The 15,094-nt window shown below is 42.8% G+C and overlaps 1 protein-coding gene across 1 annotated transcript in view; it reads left to right on the top strand.

The window, feature by feature from the left end:
- The window catches only part of TPR (translocated promoter region, nuclear basket protein), a gene marked incomplete in the record, with an annotated part of 1,837,142 nt that overhangs the window by 605,323 nt on the left and 1,216,725 nt on the right, over window positions 1-15,094 (top strand). The window contains 1 exon segment of the mRNA XM_044085316.1: window positions 5,727-5,893. Within this exon segment, the coding sequence (XP_043941251.1) occupies window positions 5,727-5,893 (167 nt within the window).

The following is a 15,094-nucleotide window of genomic DNA, read 5'->3' as shown; positions in this document are numbered from 1 at the left end:
ATCCTTGGGAATGATGGTGAGTAGGTCATTGATAAAGACTGAGAAGAGTAGTGGTCCCAGTATGGAGCCTTGGGGGACTCCTAGAGTATGGGTAGACGTGTGGATAGGGTATTCTGCCATAAAACTGCTTGTTGTCCATCAGACAGGTAAGATTGGGACCATTTAATTGAGCTACTGTTTAGTGACAGTTCGTTCAGGGTATGGAGAAGTAGTTGGTGATTGACCATATCAAAGGCCCTAGAGAGATCTAGGAAGAGAGCTGAGGTAGGTTTGTTATTGTTTCAGTTGATAGAGTTAGAGAAGGATAGGAGGGCTGAGGTGGGGCTGTGGTTTGGAACTAAAGCCACGCTGAGAGTTGGCCAGTAGTTTATTCTGGGTGAGATGGTGCATTAATTGGTTATGGACGCATGTTTCCATTATTTTGGCCAGTGGTGATAGTATGGCTATTGGTCTGTAGTTTGAGAGGTCTAAAGAGTTCCCTCCCTTAGGAAAGGGAATAACGTGGGAAACCTTCCAGAGAGAGGGGGCAGTGGTTTCAGACAGGGTGTGGTTTATTATAATAGAAATAAGGTATGTAATGGCATCTGCCCCTTTCTGTAGATATTCTGGTGGGATGAGATCAGCTGCTAGGGTAGTGGGCTTTAGTTTAATTACAGATCTGATGGTAGATGTAGATACAGGCTGGAAGTTAAAAGGGAGTGGAGTAGTGGTTGAGGAATTCTGAAAGGAGATGGTGGGGAGTAGTTGGCTAGCTAGTGATTGGATGGTTTTGGTAAAGAAATTGTTAATGATTGCAGTTTCCTCTGGAGTTTTTAGGTTACAAGCTGATGGGGTGGGAGTGGTGGTTTGGCCAGGATGGAGCAGTTTGTTTATTCCTGCCCAAAATTTTTGAGGTTTGTTCTGATGTTTTTGCTGAAGATGTTGATATGTTTTTTTTTTTTTTGTCCAACAATGTGGCTTTCTTGGTATTATTCCTTAGTTGTCGAAACTTAATATGGTCGAGTGGGTCTTTTGATGTGCGCCATTTGTCCCATGCTTTATTTCTTGCTATGATTTTTGTTACTTTAGAGAGCCAGGGGGCACTCTTAGTTTTGGCTCTGAGGGTGCAGATAGGAGCATGGGAATCTAGAATGGTGAGGAATTTAGAATTAAAATAGGCTACAATGTCATCCACTGGAAGATCTTTTAGGATGGCCCAATTGCATGCTTTGAGTTCATTCTGAAAGTCAGTGGAGTTAAAGTTCTTGTTGTTTCTGATAGATTTATAGAGAATTTGGTGGTGGTTATCTACTTTATGCTTAATGATGCAAGTGAGTAGGTGGTCACTTGTATCATCTGGGAGGCCACCCGTTTTGTACAGGTCTGGGTGATTGTTAATAAGAATCCAGTCCAGGATACTACCTTTGTAGTTGGATTTATTTATTCTGGTGGGTGAGGATATGAGTTTGGTATAGCCGTGAGGGTTTACGTGGGTGGTGGGAGATTCAGAAGAACAATTGTTCCAGTCAATATTAATGCCTCCTAACACCATAGTTTCATGGGCGTATGTGTTGGAAAGCCATTGGAGGAAGTCTTCTAGGGTATTTGCATTGTTGCCTGGCGGGATGTAAATGCAGGCCATGAATATAGTTTTAATTTTGTTAAGCTGTAGTTTCCTAATGAGAACATCTGCATTATTAAACAAGGGGGGTTGTTGTGGGACTAGTGTGACATCTAGTGCGATTTTTAAACAAAACTCTTACTCCTCCCCCTTTCCTAGTGTTAGTCTAGTCTAAGTATGTTGTATCCTGGTGGGATAACCTCATTGTCTTTAGTTCTGGTTTTAGCCACGTTTCTGTAAGACATAGCACATCAGGTGAATAGGCTGCTAAGAGGGCATGAAGATTATGGACCTTGTTAATACTCCTGATGTGTAGGTGACAAGTCAGAAGAGAGTCGGGGGATCTTGTATTTGGCCAAGTGTTAAAAGTGGTAGTGGGCTGGGAGCTTGTGGGAAGGGTGGGTCCAGGGTTAGGGTGGATGTGTCCGTCCCTCATCAGACTATGTTGTACAGTAATTATTAGTTTCAGGGCTTTACTAATTATTTTATGATAATATCTAGTTTTGGGGGAGATGGACCATGGTCTGGTTAGTTGGTGGTTGTTAAAAGTGGAAAAAACAGGTTTGTAGTAAGCTAAGAGTTGATTGGATTTATTCAAGGTAGTAGCAGTGTTCGTTTGGGATAAGGGGTGGTGAAAGCCAAGATGGGGCCGATTTTCATAGATGGTGAGGAGATATGGCCCAAGTAACATTACCAAGAGGAACATATTTGGTCTCATTTTGATAGTTAATGTAGTACTTGGCTAAGGAATGTGGGTTGGGAATCCAGAGGATTAGTGGCAGGGAGGGGTGGAGTATGGGGGTGGTGTATGGAGGTGTGGGTTATCTGTGATAGGTTGTGGAAGGGGGTTAGTGGTTTATTGGGCTTAAATTTAGCAGTAGTGGAAGTGGGTGGAATTTGGGGGCAGGGTGGGCCACAGAGCGAGCTCGACTGCAGCGAGGGCGAGCAGAGCGGGGCTAGTCCAGACCACAGGGTTCCCAGGGTCTGAGAGTATGCAGGCTTGAAATAGGATTTTACAATACTTTTTACTCAATTCTGTGTCAATATTGTGCCATATTTAGAATCTTCTCACTTTTACAATTCTGTTAATGGACCTCATCTCTTTCTTGCTCCTACCCATGTTGCTTCTCTCTTTTAATTTCTCTCTTGAGTTTCTAATACCATGACAACACTACCTGTGTCGTGGAAGCAGTGTGCTTTGTAGGTTCTTGCTGCTAGGAGGTATTCCACTTCTTTACAGTCTAGTTCACTTTTAGAATTGCGCCCTGTGTTTACTTGGTCTGATGTTGACTGAAGCAATTGTCTTGGCCTTGGGTACCCTTTTTGCTCTGTCCCCATATTTCTTTTGGTCATTCATCCAAGAAGTTCACAATCTGATGTTACCTATTGCTTAACTTTGTGTTTTTGTGCTGGATGTTCCCTGGTTGTTTCTTCTTGGGTAATTTTACGTGAAATTCAACACAGCAGAAAGATGTTGCAGATACTTTGTTATTTTACTAGCTGAGCTGTAAAGATGGTGCTTGGTGGGTCAGGGATTGGGGGGGGGGGTTCATAGGTATATACTAAGCTAATGACCACCAGGGACTTTTTAAGCCTAGTGTCCCTGTGTACTATGGTGTTTATTAGGATGTTGGGAAGTTTCTGGAGGTTTTGTGGGGGATGTGTTAGTTTGGACATTACTGTCTACCTCTGTCTATCAAAGTCATGGAGGCCAGACCTGGGGTGAATTTCCAATTTCCCATCCATTGGTCAGGGTTGGTGATTGGACTCTCCATCACATGGGTGGAGAACCAGTTCCAGAGCACGGGGGGGGGGGGGGGGTGACTTCTGAGGGTTTCACTTCATAATCTCGAATTACTGAAATCCCGAATTTCAATAACCCGAGACTATAAAGTCGAACCATTCACAAAACCTAAATCCACAATTCTGAATCACACAATCACAAACATACATACACCATACACCACGTAATACACGCACCATTCCACCCACAGCACACAAACCACACAACCCTACACTACAGATAAGCAGGTGGGGAAACACCCCTGCACCTCCCATGTGGGAGGCTGTGCCCCCCCCCCCCACACTTGTATATACCAACTCCGAGGTCGCACATAACCAAAAAAAAAAAAAAAAAACTCACACCACACCATCCTCCACTCGCTCACACACAAATACACATCACACATACACAAACACCAACAAATCCAACACTCACACGTACACCTCCCTACCCTTACCCACACATACAACGTACAAAAACGCACACTCGCTCACCTGCAATCTCAGGCACCATAACACTACACGCGACGCACTGGAAATGCATAAGTGTGGATTCGAGATATTTGAGTTCGCTCTTATGCACTTTCGTCATTCTGGTTTTAGTCTTCATGGTCTTGGGTTACTTAAATTCGAGATTTCGGTAACTCGAGATTCTGAAGTGTAACCCTTCTGAGGCATGTATGTCTTGCCAACATAACTTACTCGTGTCACAAGCAAAATTAAAATCCTTGCATCTAGTGATTCTGGTGCTCCTCCTGACTTTGGCTGTTGGCTTTGTAACCTGAGCAGGTGTTTAGTTGTATCGTGGTGCTGGCCGCATGCTAGGAGCACTGCTGATTTGTATCTGGGTGCTGGCCGGTAGCTAGGAGCACTGCGGATTTGTATCTGGGTGCTTGCCGCTAGCTAGGAGCACTGCGGATTTGTATCTGGGTGCTGGCTGCTAGCTAGGAGCACTGCGGATTTGTATCTGGGTGCTGGCCGCTAGCTAGGAGCACTGCGGATTTGTATCTGGGTGCTGGCCGCTAGCTAGGAGCACTGCGGATTTGTATCTGGGTGCTGGCCACTAGCTAGGAGCACTGCGGATTTGTATCTGGGTGCTGGCCGCTAGCTAGGAGCACTGCAGATTTGTATCTGGGTGCTGGCCGCTAGCTAGGAGCACTGCGAATTTGTGTCTGGGTGCTGGCTGCTAGCTAGGAGCACTGCGGCTTTGTATCTGGGTGCTGGTCACTAGCTAGGAGCACTGCGGATTTGTATCTGGGTGCTGGCCGCTAGTTAGGAGCACTGCTGATTTGTATCTGGGTGCTGGCTGCTAGCTAGGAGCACTGCTGATTTGTATCTGGGTGCTGGCTGCTAGCTAGGAGCACTGCTGATTTGTATCTGGGTGCTGTCTGGTAGCTAGGAGATCAGCTGGGGTGAGGCAGGATTGCTTAATGTCATTGATTTTTAATCTTTTTGTATTGATGGAAATTCGTACTGTTCTATCAGTACTACTCAAAAAAAAAAAATGCACATTCCACCTGCTATATGACCATGTAGTTTTATAATTTCACATTTGTGTATTTGTAAGTTATTCAATAAAAAAGGTAAATTCTGTCTGAAAATCCTTTGGGTACTGTAGCATGACATAAGCATTTAATTGCCTTTGTTTTAATTCAGTTTAAGATGCTGTTTGAGTTGCTTCAAAGTTGTCAAGAGAATGAATCTGTCAAAAATTGCTGTACCTATTCTGCTGTTGACATAAAACTTGAAGGTTTTCTGTGTAAGTGCTGAATCTGTGTAAGAGTTGTGGTGATGTGAGATAAGGTGATGCACACCTGTTAATTCTAATTGGCAAAAATGAACAAATTGGTGAAAGAACGTCTTCCAGATTCTAGGGGAACCCCAAGGTTTCATGTAGCCCTGGTTCAGTTTCACTTTTTATGATGTCAAAGCATTCATCGTTATGGGTTATTTTTGAACAAATAAATTTCCAGAAAGGTAACTTCTGATTGAAGAGATTAAGCCCAATTGTGAGGACCCATCAAGGAGGTGCTTCTTTTGGAACAAATATGGTAAGAACAGCTGTTCATTGCCCAGTTTTAGTTTTCATCAGGGTCTTTCCCCAGTTATACTTTTCTGTGGGTGAGTTTTGAAAGAGACTTGAACTATACAATTCTTCTAGTGTTGTGGTTTGATGTGTATTGTGCAGCTGCTGTGAGTACTGCCATGGCCTTTTGCATTGTACTTCATTTGTGTGCGACTAAGGTACCTTAACCATTGAATGTTGCTTTGATTTAATATTTTTGCTAATTAAATTTTAAAGATGCTTTGTAGTTCAATGTACTAATGATAGTCTAATTCATAGATGCAGCCACTTCACAAGAGGACATTGAAAAGTTGCAGTCGCAGCTAAGGCAAGCTGAAGAACAGATTGCTGACCTGAAGGAAAGACTAAAAACTTCAGCTAGTAATGTGGAAGAGTATAGGACCATTGTTCTTAATTTAGAGGAGTCCCTCAGTAAAGAAAAGCAGGTAGGAAGAGCACTTGACTTTTGTAGCTATTAACAAGTTTTTCATTTTTTCTTAAGAGATCATAACTTCAGTTTTAAGAGCTTAGTTGAATAGATTGGTTGCATAACATCTAGATGTCCTGACTTGAAATCACTGTTGCAGTATTCTTAACCTATGGGATTTTGTCTGCTGATGGCTGGCTGGCCAGGGTACCAAAACTTTATATTCCCAAGGGTGTACATCTGATGTTTGACTTCAGCTCATATGCGTTGGGGTATATAGGCAGACATATACACAAGTACCTCAGAGTATCTCTGTCTCAGCGCCAGGTTGTGCATCCATCGGGATTGATCTTCGTTGGGTTGTTGGTACCATTGCTTCACTTTTTAGGTAGGTGCCCCATTGGGGAACCTTCCTTTTTTTTGAAATTTTTGATTGTGTAGATCATTTTTGCTAGATGTCAGCTAGGAGGGGTAAGTGAGTGCATTTTAGATCCCATACAAGAACTTGCACACTAAGTGCCTTTTTTGTTTAAGCCTGGAACAGTACTACAAATTCTGCTCTGTCTGCCAGTAATTTGTTCCTAAAACCCTTGGGTCAAGGCTTTCCTCTCTTAATACATTTTTAGAAACTCTGCGTTTAAAATTCCTAGCTCAAGCCAAAATGGACCAATCCCATGTATCAGATGTTGTCCTTCCACCAAAGAAGAAACTTAAGACCCCAAGATGACTTGCATTTCCATGTCAGACGCACCTGCTGATGTTGCAGAAGCCTTCTTAGTTATCTGCTATCAAGACCCTGTCAAAGGCTGGTATGGCTCTTGAGACCTTGCAGGTAGTGGATGCCTTGGATGAACTACGTCTCATTATTTATAAGGGTCCACATGGATTCCTCAAATCCTTGTTAGGGAAAAGATTCCAGGCACTCTGAAGTTCACCAAAGTTCTAAATCTCTGAGGCTAGGCTTGTTCTAGCAGATGTCCCATTTTAAAAAAAAAAAAAAAAAAAAAAAAAAAAAAGAACACTAGGCATGTGAACTCCCCTACAGCTTCCAAACCAAAAGAATGGATGGATTTCTCCCAGGGCTAATTTAAAGCAATCATGGCCCTGAAACCACCACCTTTTATGTCCCAGCTGCCAAAGGCCACACCACAAAGATGCACAAGATTCCTCTTCCTCTGAGAAGGAACAGGATCTAGGTTTGGATCATTCCATGGACTATTACTCACAGATATGTTACCTAGAACCCATCCCCTCTGATGAAGGGGACTCATCCCTGAGAAGCGTGTAAGATACCGAAACAAGGGACTAGGCTTTGAGATGATTAGTGTAGCTTTTGTTATTTCGGCCCTTGATTTTTTTTTTTTCAGTGAGAAAGCATTGTGGTTACTTTAGTTATGCCAGGTGTTTGGACAGGTACATACTGAAGGGGGCATTGTACTCTGACTAATGAATGCAGTATACAGTGGAATGATTACTTCCCTGGACCTCTAAGCCATACCATTACTAATAAGTTGTGCACTGAAAAAGGACTTCCATGCAACAGTGGATACAAGGTGATCGAAGGATGGCTCATTATCTACAAAAGTTCCTAGGCTCCTTGCTTGCTGAAGGATACAATTCCACATTTATTTGGTATTTAGTTCTAGACTGTGACTTTACCACCAGTTATTTCCTTGGGAAAGGCCTTCCTGAAGATTCTTTGCATCTTCTGGAGAGTTTATGATGGCACCAGGTTTATAGCTGTCTGCAAACTTGGTTATCGATAAACCCTTGATTTTAACTTTGAGCTCCAAGAAGTACATGCCAAACAGGAGTGGCACAAGAACCAAAAATTGGGGTCTACCACTTGTAACCGACCTTTTGCAGGAGGTAGATCCCACCCACCTTAAGTTCCTGGGTTCTATTTTTGAGCCGGTTTGCTATCCAGCATGTTACGTAGGGATTTACTTTTAGCTGAATGGAGTTATCAGTTATACCTGAAGTGGGTGGGAAGCATCAAACACCTTTGCAAGGTGTAGATATGCAGTGTATACTAATTTGTCATCATCCTTTGCTTTGGTGACCTTTTTTAAAAAAATTGAGCAGATTAAGTAGGCAGACTATTCCACTTGATAAAACTAGACTGGTGCAAGTTAGGAGTTTGTAGGCTGCCTATATATCTGTTTATCAATTCCATAGTGGCCCTTTCCATAGCCTTTCAGATGAGACTGGTCAGGCTTATAGGTCTGTAATTGCCCGAGTCAAGTTTACCTCCACTTTTATTCAGGGTATGAGTGTTGCAGCCTTCCTAAGTTGTGGTACAAATCCTGATTGAATCCTGATTGGAGGTTGATATTGAGAACCCTTTGTTGGGGGGTGGGGGGGTGGTACAGATCCTGTTTCAGGCCAGCTGGTTGGCATCCATGTATATTATCAAGTCCCACAGAAGCAGAAGTATTAGCCTTTGTGCTTTTAGGACTTGTTCCTGGAATATTTGGAGGGGGAGTTGCTAGTATGTGATCTATGAAAGTTTTTTTGCGGGGGAGGGTGTTTGAGATAAATTTTATCTGGAAGTACTTTGGCTCTGTCTTCAGGATTAGAGTATGTAATGTCATTTAGTATTAGCTCTGCTCAGTTTTATTTGTGAAACACTTCAGTTGAAGTATCACTTGTGACATTGGCAGACTTTCGTATAAAAGTAATAAAACCATATTAACAGTTACACATTTACAAACATTATAGATCACATATATTTTTATGCATCATATAATCATTGAATTGCATATTTTTTCAATTTCTGCCATGTCTTAAACCTTATTCATCCAAAACATTTTTCTGCATGTATTGTTTCCATTTCTCTGTATAAGTTACTCCTACCCCTTTCCAAAGATCCCACTTCCTGCTCTCTGAAAATGTTCACTATTTCAGATGTATATGCTTTAGATTTTGATTTTTATTTTCTAGTAAGCTCTGTTCAGTTTTGAACGTTATTTCTGAGGTTTCTGCCGTATTTAAGGAATGCTTTGTGAACTTTTGCCTGGGTTGCTGTTTTATCTAATTGTAGTTGTAATTGATTTGATCATAAATTAGAGTTCAATATTAACCTTGATTAGAGCATTTTAGGCATTTGGGCTTTGTTTATTACAGAAAAATAGAAAGTCATTGACTTAAAGTGGTTTAGTTCCTGGTGTCATTATAAGGGGATCCAGTTTGTTAGCCTGGGATGACATGATCAGTAGACCTTGACGCTTTGCCAGAGATGGTCTTCATCTGTCACCCCTGAGATTACAGCTACTGGCAAAGACTCTTGCCACCCCCATAGTGCCTTTTTTAGGCAATGCCACAAGGACAAAAAAACCCTGACGTAAAAATTTCATCAAAAAGCAACCTCAGGGTTATGCTGCTAAATGCGGGAGAGTCTTAGCATGAAACTGCACTCGTTGGAAGCAGTCCTCACCTTGGAAGACAGTGACATCTGTGCAGTCACGGAGACCTGGTTCAAGGCAGTGGAAAGCGTCTCACCCGTACCAGGCTACACCTCCTACCACACATTCAGACCATGATCGGAAGGCGTGAAAACTAAAAGAGGCGGTGTATGAATATTCATTAAAAATGCGTACACCTCCAGATTGGTTAAACAATATGATTCCTTGGAGACACTTAAGGTGCAATTAACTGTTGGTAAGGAGTCATTGACAGCTACAGGGTCCCCTTCATGAATCAAGACACCCACTCTGCCTACTTGAATCTACTGGAATCCATCAAGATATGCCCAGACACCATGGTTTTGAGCGATTTTAATTATCCATCATTGACTGGGTAAATTATTCGTGCTCAAACTCACTTGCCCAGAGGTTCCTCGAGTTCATCAACTCCAATGCCCTGGACCAGCTGGTATACACCCCAACTAGGGGAGACAATATCATGGATCTGATGCTTACCAGTATGGAGGACTGCTATAGCACTCCCACTGTGAGGTCTTTCTTTGTAAGATCTGACCACAAATCAGTGTCATTCGAAGTAACTTATCACACTGCCCCACCCCCAGGTGGACAGTGGTCTCGCCTTCGATAACCACATCGCCACAACAGTCAGGAAATCCTCCTATGTGGCACACCTCATCACTAAGGGCTTTTCATCCAGAAAAAATGAGGTCACTGTCCCACTGTACTTCTCCCTCATTAGACCCATTATAGAATACAGTGCCCCGTTTGGTATGTACCTCTCAAGACATCTGCAACAACTGGGAAGGCCGCAGAAATACCTCACAAAAAGAATTGCAGGCCTAAAGCAGATGCCCTACGCTGACCGCCTTAAAAAACTCCAGCTATACTCTGTCGCATATCGTCTACTCAGAGGCGATCTCTGCTTCACATACAAGGCCATGTCAAACCCAGAGCAGTTGGACATGCTACATTTAAAGAAATTCCAATCCCTCAGAGCCACACGCTCCAGGAATCTAAACCTTGTCATCACAATAAACAAAACATGCTGGAGAGAGAGGTTCCTGACCCAGAGACTCCCCAGACTCTGGAATAGACTGCCCATACATGTCAAGCAGTGCATCTCTTTGGCCCTCTTCACAAGGAACCTTGACGATTGGATGGGAGAAAGGAAATTTACCCTGGGGATCACCTCAGTCACTCTGCTAGACAGGGGTCCAGGGAAATAGTGTGGGAAGAAATAGCCAGGGAATTGTTATGGCTAGGCTTGTATAGACCCTAGGGCCGATAGTCTAGTACCAGCCTATGAACTTCCGGTGTTTAGTGTACTGCCACTTGTGGTAATTCATGGGTACATGGTTTTTCCCCAAAGAGGATAACTATACATTTCTTGGCATTTAGTGTGAGCCCATGGCTCTGGCACCAAGCATCTGTTTCTGTAAGGCCCTTTTGTAGAATATCCACATAATTTGGGGATTCAATAATGGGTCCCAGTTTGCAGTCATCTGCAAACTTTGTTAGCCAGAGTCCCTTAGTGCTGGCCAGTACTTCAGAGAAGTAGATGCCAAACAAGAGCGGTCCCAGGACTGAACCCTGAGGTACTCCACTTGTTTGGAGCTTTATTTTGAGTCTGCTACTTTTACAGTGTGGGTTCTGTTTGGACCACCTTACCCTCGTCCACGGCTCTGGAGACTGATTCGAAGACGTCTGGTTGAGGAGACTAGATTGGCCCTTTACGAAACCAAACCAGGTGGGGTCCAGTGTTTGAAGGTTGCCAATGTCTTTGTTTACCTTTTACTGTTTTTATTTCCACCCTTAAACTTTAGTTATTTGGTACTGAATGCCCTACCTACAAAAGATACACAATGAATCCCGTCTGTGTCCTCTTTTCACAACTTCCTTGTGGTTTTTTTTTTTTTTTTTAAATACTTGACTTGCTTGCGTGGTTGATAAGATAAATCCACACTGGTTACCCTCTGTCTTTGAAGAATTATGTTGTAACATTGAAGCAATTCACTTGTGTTGCTCCCATTGTTACCACCATAAAAAAGGGCATTTCTGTTCTGGTCACACACTAACGGCTACAGGCAAGTGGTATCTAACTTAATCCAGACACTGCTACCTTCCATCTCATTAAAAACTACATTGCAAACATCTCTTTTGGAGTATATGAACAAAAGGAACATGATCAACAGGTAGACCCCAAACTAGACCAGTATGCCACTCAGTATAATTCTGTTAATTGCTCTTTTCAAATCCGGGCTTGGATGGCTCCCTATATCCCTGCCTAGTTCACAACTTTTTTTTTTTTTTTCGGATAATCGGACTACTGGCAAGATGATGAAACATTGATTTTAATGATACAATATCTTAGTCATAGCCAGAACTGATTCTCACTCTGATACTGTCTGAAACTGGTTATTGGTCCAAATTAGGCTTAATGGTCAAATGGAAATATCATCTACAACCCCCCCCTGCAGTACCAACCTTCATTAACCTTAATGGAAACTACAGTATATTTTTGAATTTCCCAGGCAACATAAACTGATATTGGCTAGTAAACTTGATCTAGACTGGATTACACCCCCAGACAAATTCAACACACTTGCCACCTCTAATAACATTTCTCATCTCATTTCTGTAGGTAGCAGACCCAGCCCTAAGGAAAGTAACATTACTTTGTTCTTTTAATTAACATGCCAGACAGACTTCTTCAAATCCAGGTGTTGCGTACACTGTAAGAGATCACTGTCCTAGCTTTTCCATCTGTTCTTGAAAGTAAAACTACTCCCACACAACTTGGCCTCTTCATAAATGTCTGACTCCTCATCTGATATGCAACTTTCCAAGCTTCAGAATACAGACTGAAGCCCTTTTACACTAACCAAATAAATGCGGTGTACTTTTTGTAGTCTACTCACCCCAGTATAGGACAAACTATTCCCTAACCAAATTCTGGAGGCAATGGAAATGGCACATGGCTCACTGACAGTATCCAAAAGTCATTAGGCAATGGAAATGGCACATGGCTCACTGACAGTATCCAAAAGTCATTAAAGAAACAAGTCCTGGAAGCAATGGAAGAATGAGCCATCTAACTGTACCAATGTTTTCTTAAATACAGCAGCTAAGTGCACCACTAGAATATGCATCAGTCAAGCAGAATTGGAGTACTGCAGAAAGAATCCATATATATAGGCTGTCCCAAGCAATTTTAGAATCCAGTAATATATTTGGGGTCCAAATCCACGTAGTACTCATAATTTCACTACAATGATAAGTGAACTTCATGACAATTTATGTAAGCCAGCCCTTCTTACATCCAGCTTACATAACAGCCTCCCCATAACACCATGCATAGCTTTACAGTAACAGAAAACCTAGACGTATTTGTGTACCCTCTGACTTCGTACCCATGTACTCTGTAAGCTCCTTATCTTTTCAGTCTAGCTCTCCCTACCAGATTCCTACCCCACAGCTTCATGCCTGTTCTGCTCAAAGTTCTGGTCACATGCCAGCCCCTCTCCACTGTAAATGAGTTCAGTCCTGTAGCCGTCCTATACCCCCCTTAGTTTTTTCAAACATTCTTACAGACCTAATGGTTTTGACCTCCAGTTATAGCACCCTGGCAAATTGTCTCTCAGGTGCCACTTATATTCCAGCATGGAATAAGGTACATTTACAGTGCTGTACATCTAGATGTAAAAAAAGAGCCTTTTGAGATTAAACCATTTCTTTCTACTTGGTAAAGTAGAAGACATGGGTCTGTCATAAGATGTTAGATGGTTTGAGCTGCCTTACCAATCAAACTGTCCTGTTATCTCTTAACTGGCTGTATTAACATAGGAGTTCCTCAAAGATCAACTTTTAGGGCCTCTTCTTTTCTCACTACTCATCAATTTTGACTTGTGACCTTCCATAGGTAAGTTGTGTCCTACTTCTTGCTACTAAAGGTAGTAATAGGGTAAAAACACTCAGTACTGCCCTCTTGGAAGAGTTTAAACTATATGGAATTGCCTTCACATGAGCAACTTAAATGTTAATAGTTTAAAAATATTCAGTTATGCTGTTTGGTACACCCAGAAAGTTACAAAATGCTAGCATCATCAGTGTCACAGATCCACTGGGGAATCTCGGACAAACCAACGATGGCTTGGCATCACCTTTGATCAGTAATGGTCAGTTTTGACAGCCACAAGTCTGCAAAGTTTGTCAACTTAAGGCTTTTACAAAATTTCTAACCTGCTGTCATTAGATGTCCGGTGAGATTCAGCTGTAAGCATTCTCCTTGGAATAGAGTATGGTCTCCCTATTACTGTTCCGTTTCGAATACTACTACTCTTCGAATGGCTTAAGTACAATATTCTTAGATTCATTAACTTCAATAACAGAGCATCATGGCATTACTTTAAATAAAAACAGCTGTGTCAATATCTTCTGTAGTGCCGTATTTTTCTTCAGCCCTCATAAAAAAATCTCCGTGAAAGGTATTCTCCTCCCCACTGCAGTAAACCAACAATCCGAGAGAGGCTATTCTCTCAAACTCCAGTTGCTTGAAGCTGATAAGACTTTTTTTATTTTATCCTCTTATGGGCATCCTCTATCCTGTTATGGGCATTCTCCAAGATTGCTGCAGTTAATGGAATTACATTCCTGAAATTGTCAGGAATTCCTGAGAAACTTCAAGAAATCTTGCTAACAGTGTATTTTCTGAAGAAAATTATGTAATTCCTTTAGAGATGTTGATTGCTGTCAAATTCAGTTTTCTGTCCATTGTGGTAAACCACATCTTATTCTTTGTCCTTTATTCTGTTTTAAGATGTATGGCAGGGGAACTAATTTATTGTATTTTTGTGCAGTATTTCTGCATTCCTCTACACATTAGAGCAACATGTATTCTCACCTTTTGTACAGCATTTCCCCCTCTCCACACGAGGAGGCTGTTGCACACTCCTCCCTCTCCACATGAGGAGGCTGTTGCACACTCCCCCCTCTCCACACGAGGAGGCTGTTGCACACTCCCCCCTCTCCACACGAGGAGGCTGTTGCACACTCCCCCCTCTCCACACGAGGAGGCTGTTGCACCCTCCCCCCTCTCCACACGAGGAGGCTGTTGCACCCTCCCCCTCTCCACACGAGGAGGCTGTTGCACCCTCCCCCTCTCCACACGAGGAGGCTGTTGCACCCTCCCCCTCTCCACACGAGGAGGCTGTTGCACCCTCCCCCCTCTCCACACGAGGAGGCTGTTGCACCCTCCCCCTCTCCACACGAGGAGGCTGTTGCACCCTCCCCCCTCTCCACACGAGGAGGCTGTTGACCCTCCCCCCTCACCACGCGGACACCCTCCCCCTTCGCAACGCATGCACACTCGCCAGGAGGCTGTTGCACACTCGTCACGCGCCAGGAGGCTGTTGCACACTCGTCACGCGCCAGGAGGCTGTTGCACACTCGCCACGCGCCAGGAGGCTGTTGCACACGCGCCACGCGCCGGGAGGCTGTTGCACACTCAAATGCCTCTTAGATGTTATGCTGCCTCTGCAGTTGTCACGGCGCTTGTTTCTGGTTATTTACCTTCTTTTGTCATCATTGTGCAACACATTGTGCAAGTATTGAAGCTCTGTTGCATTACTCTTTTTATTGTTTGAAATTTATCATGTTATTTTATTCTGCTTCAATTTGTATGATTATTTTTTTCCTGCAAGGTCCAGGTCCAGGTTGAAAAGCGTATTCAGACCTGTTCACTTACCCACTAAACAAATGTTAAACTTGATTCAAGTTCAAATTTATTTATGTAGAAT

Source organism: Protopterus annectens, chromosome 10.part0, assembly GCF_019279795.1.
Source record: "Protopterus annectens isolate FY-2018-M chromosome 10.part0, PAN1.0, whole genome shotgun sequence".
Taxonomy (NCBI): domain Eukaryota; kingdom Metazoa; phylum Chordata; order Ceratodontiformes; family Protopteridae; genus Protopterus; species Protopterus annectens.
This window is presented reverse-complemented; position numbering and strand designations above follow the sequence as displayed.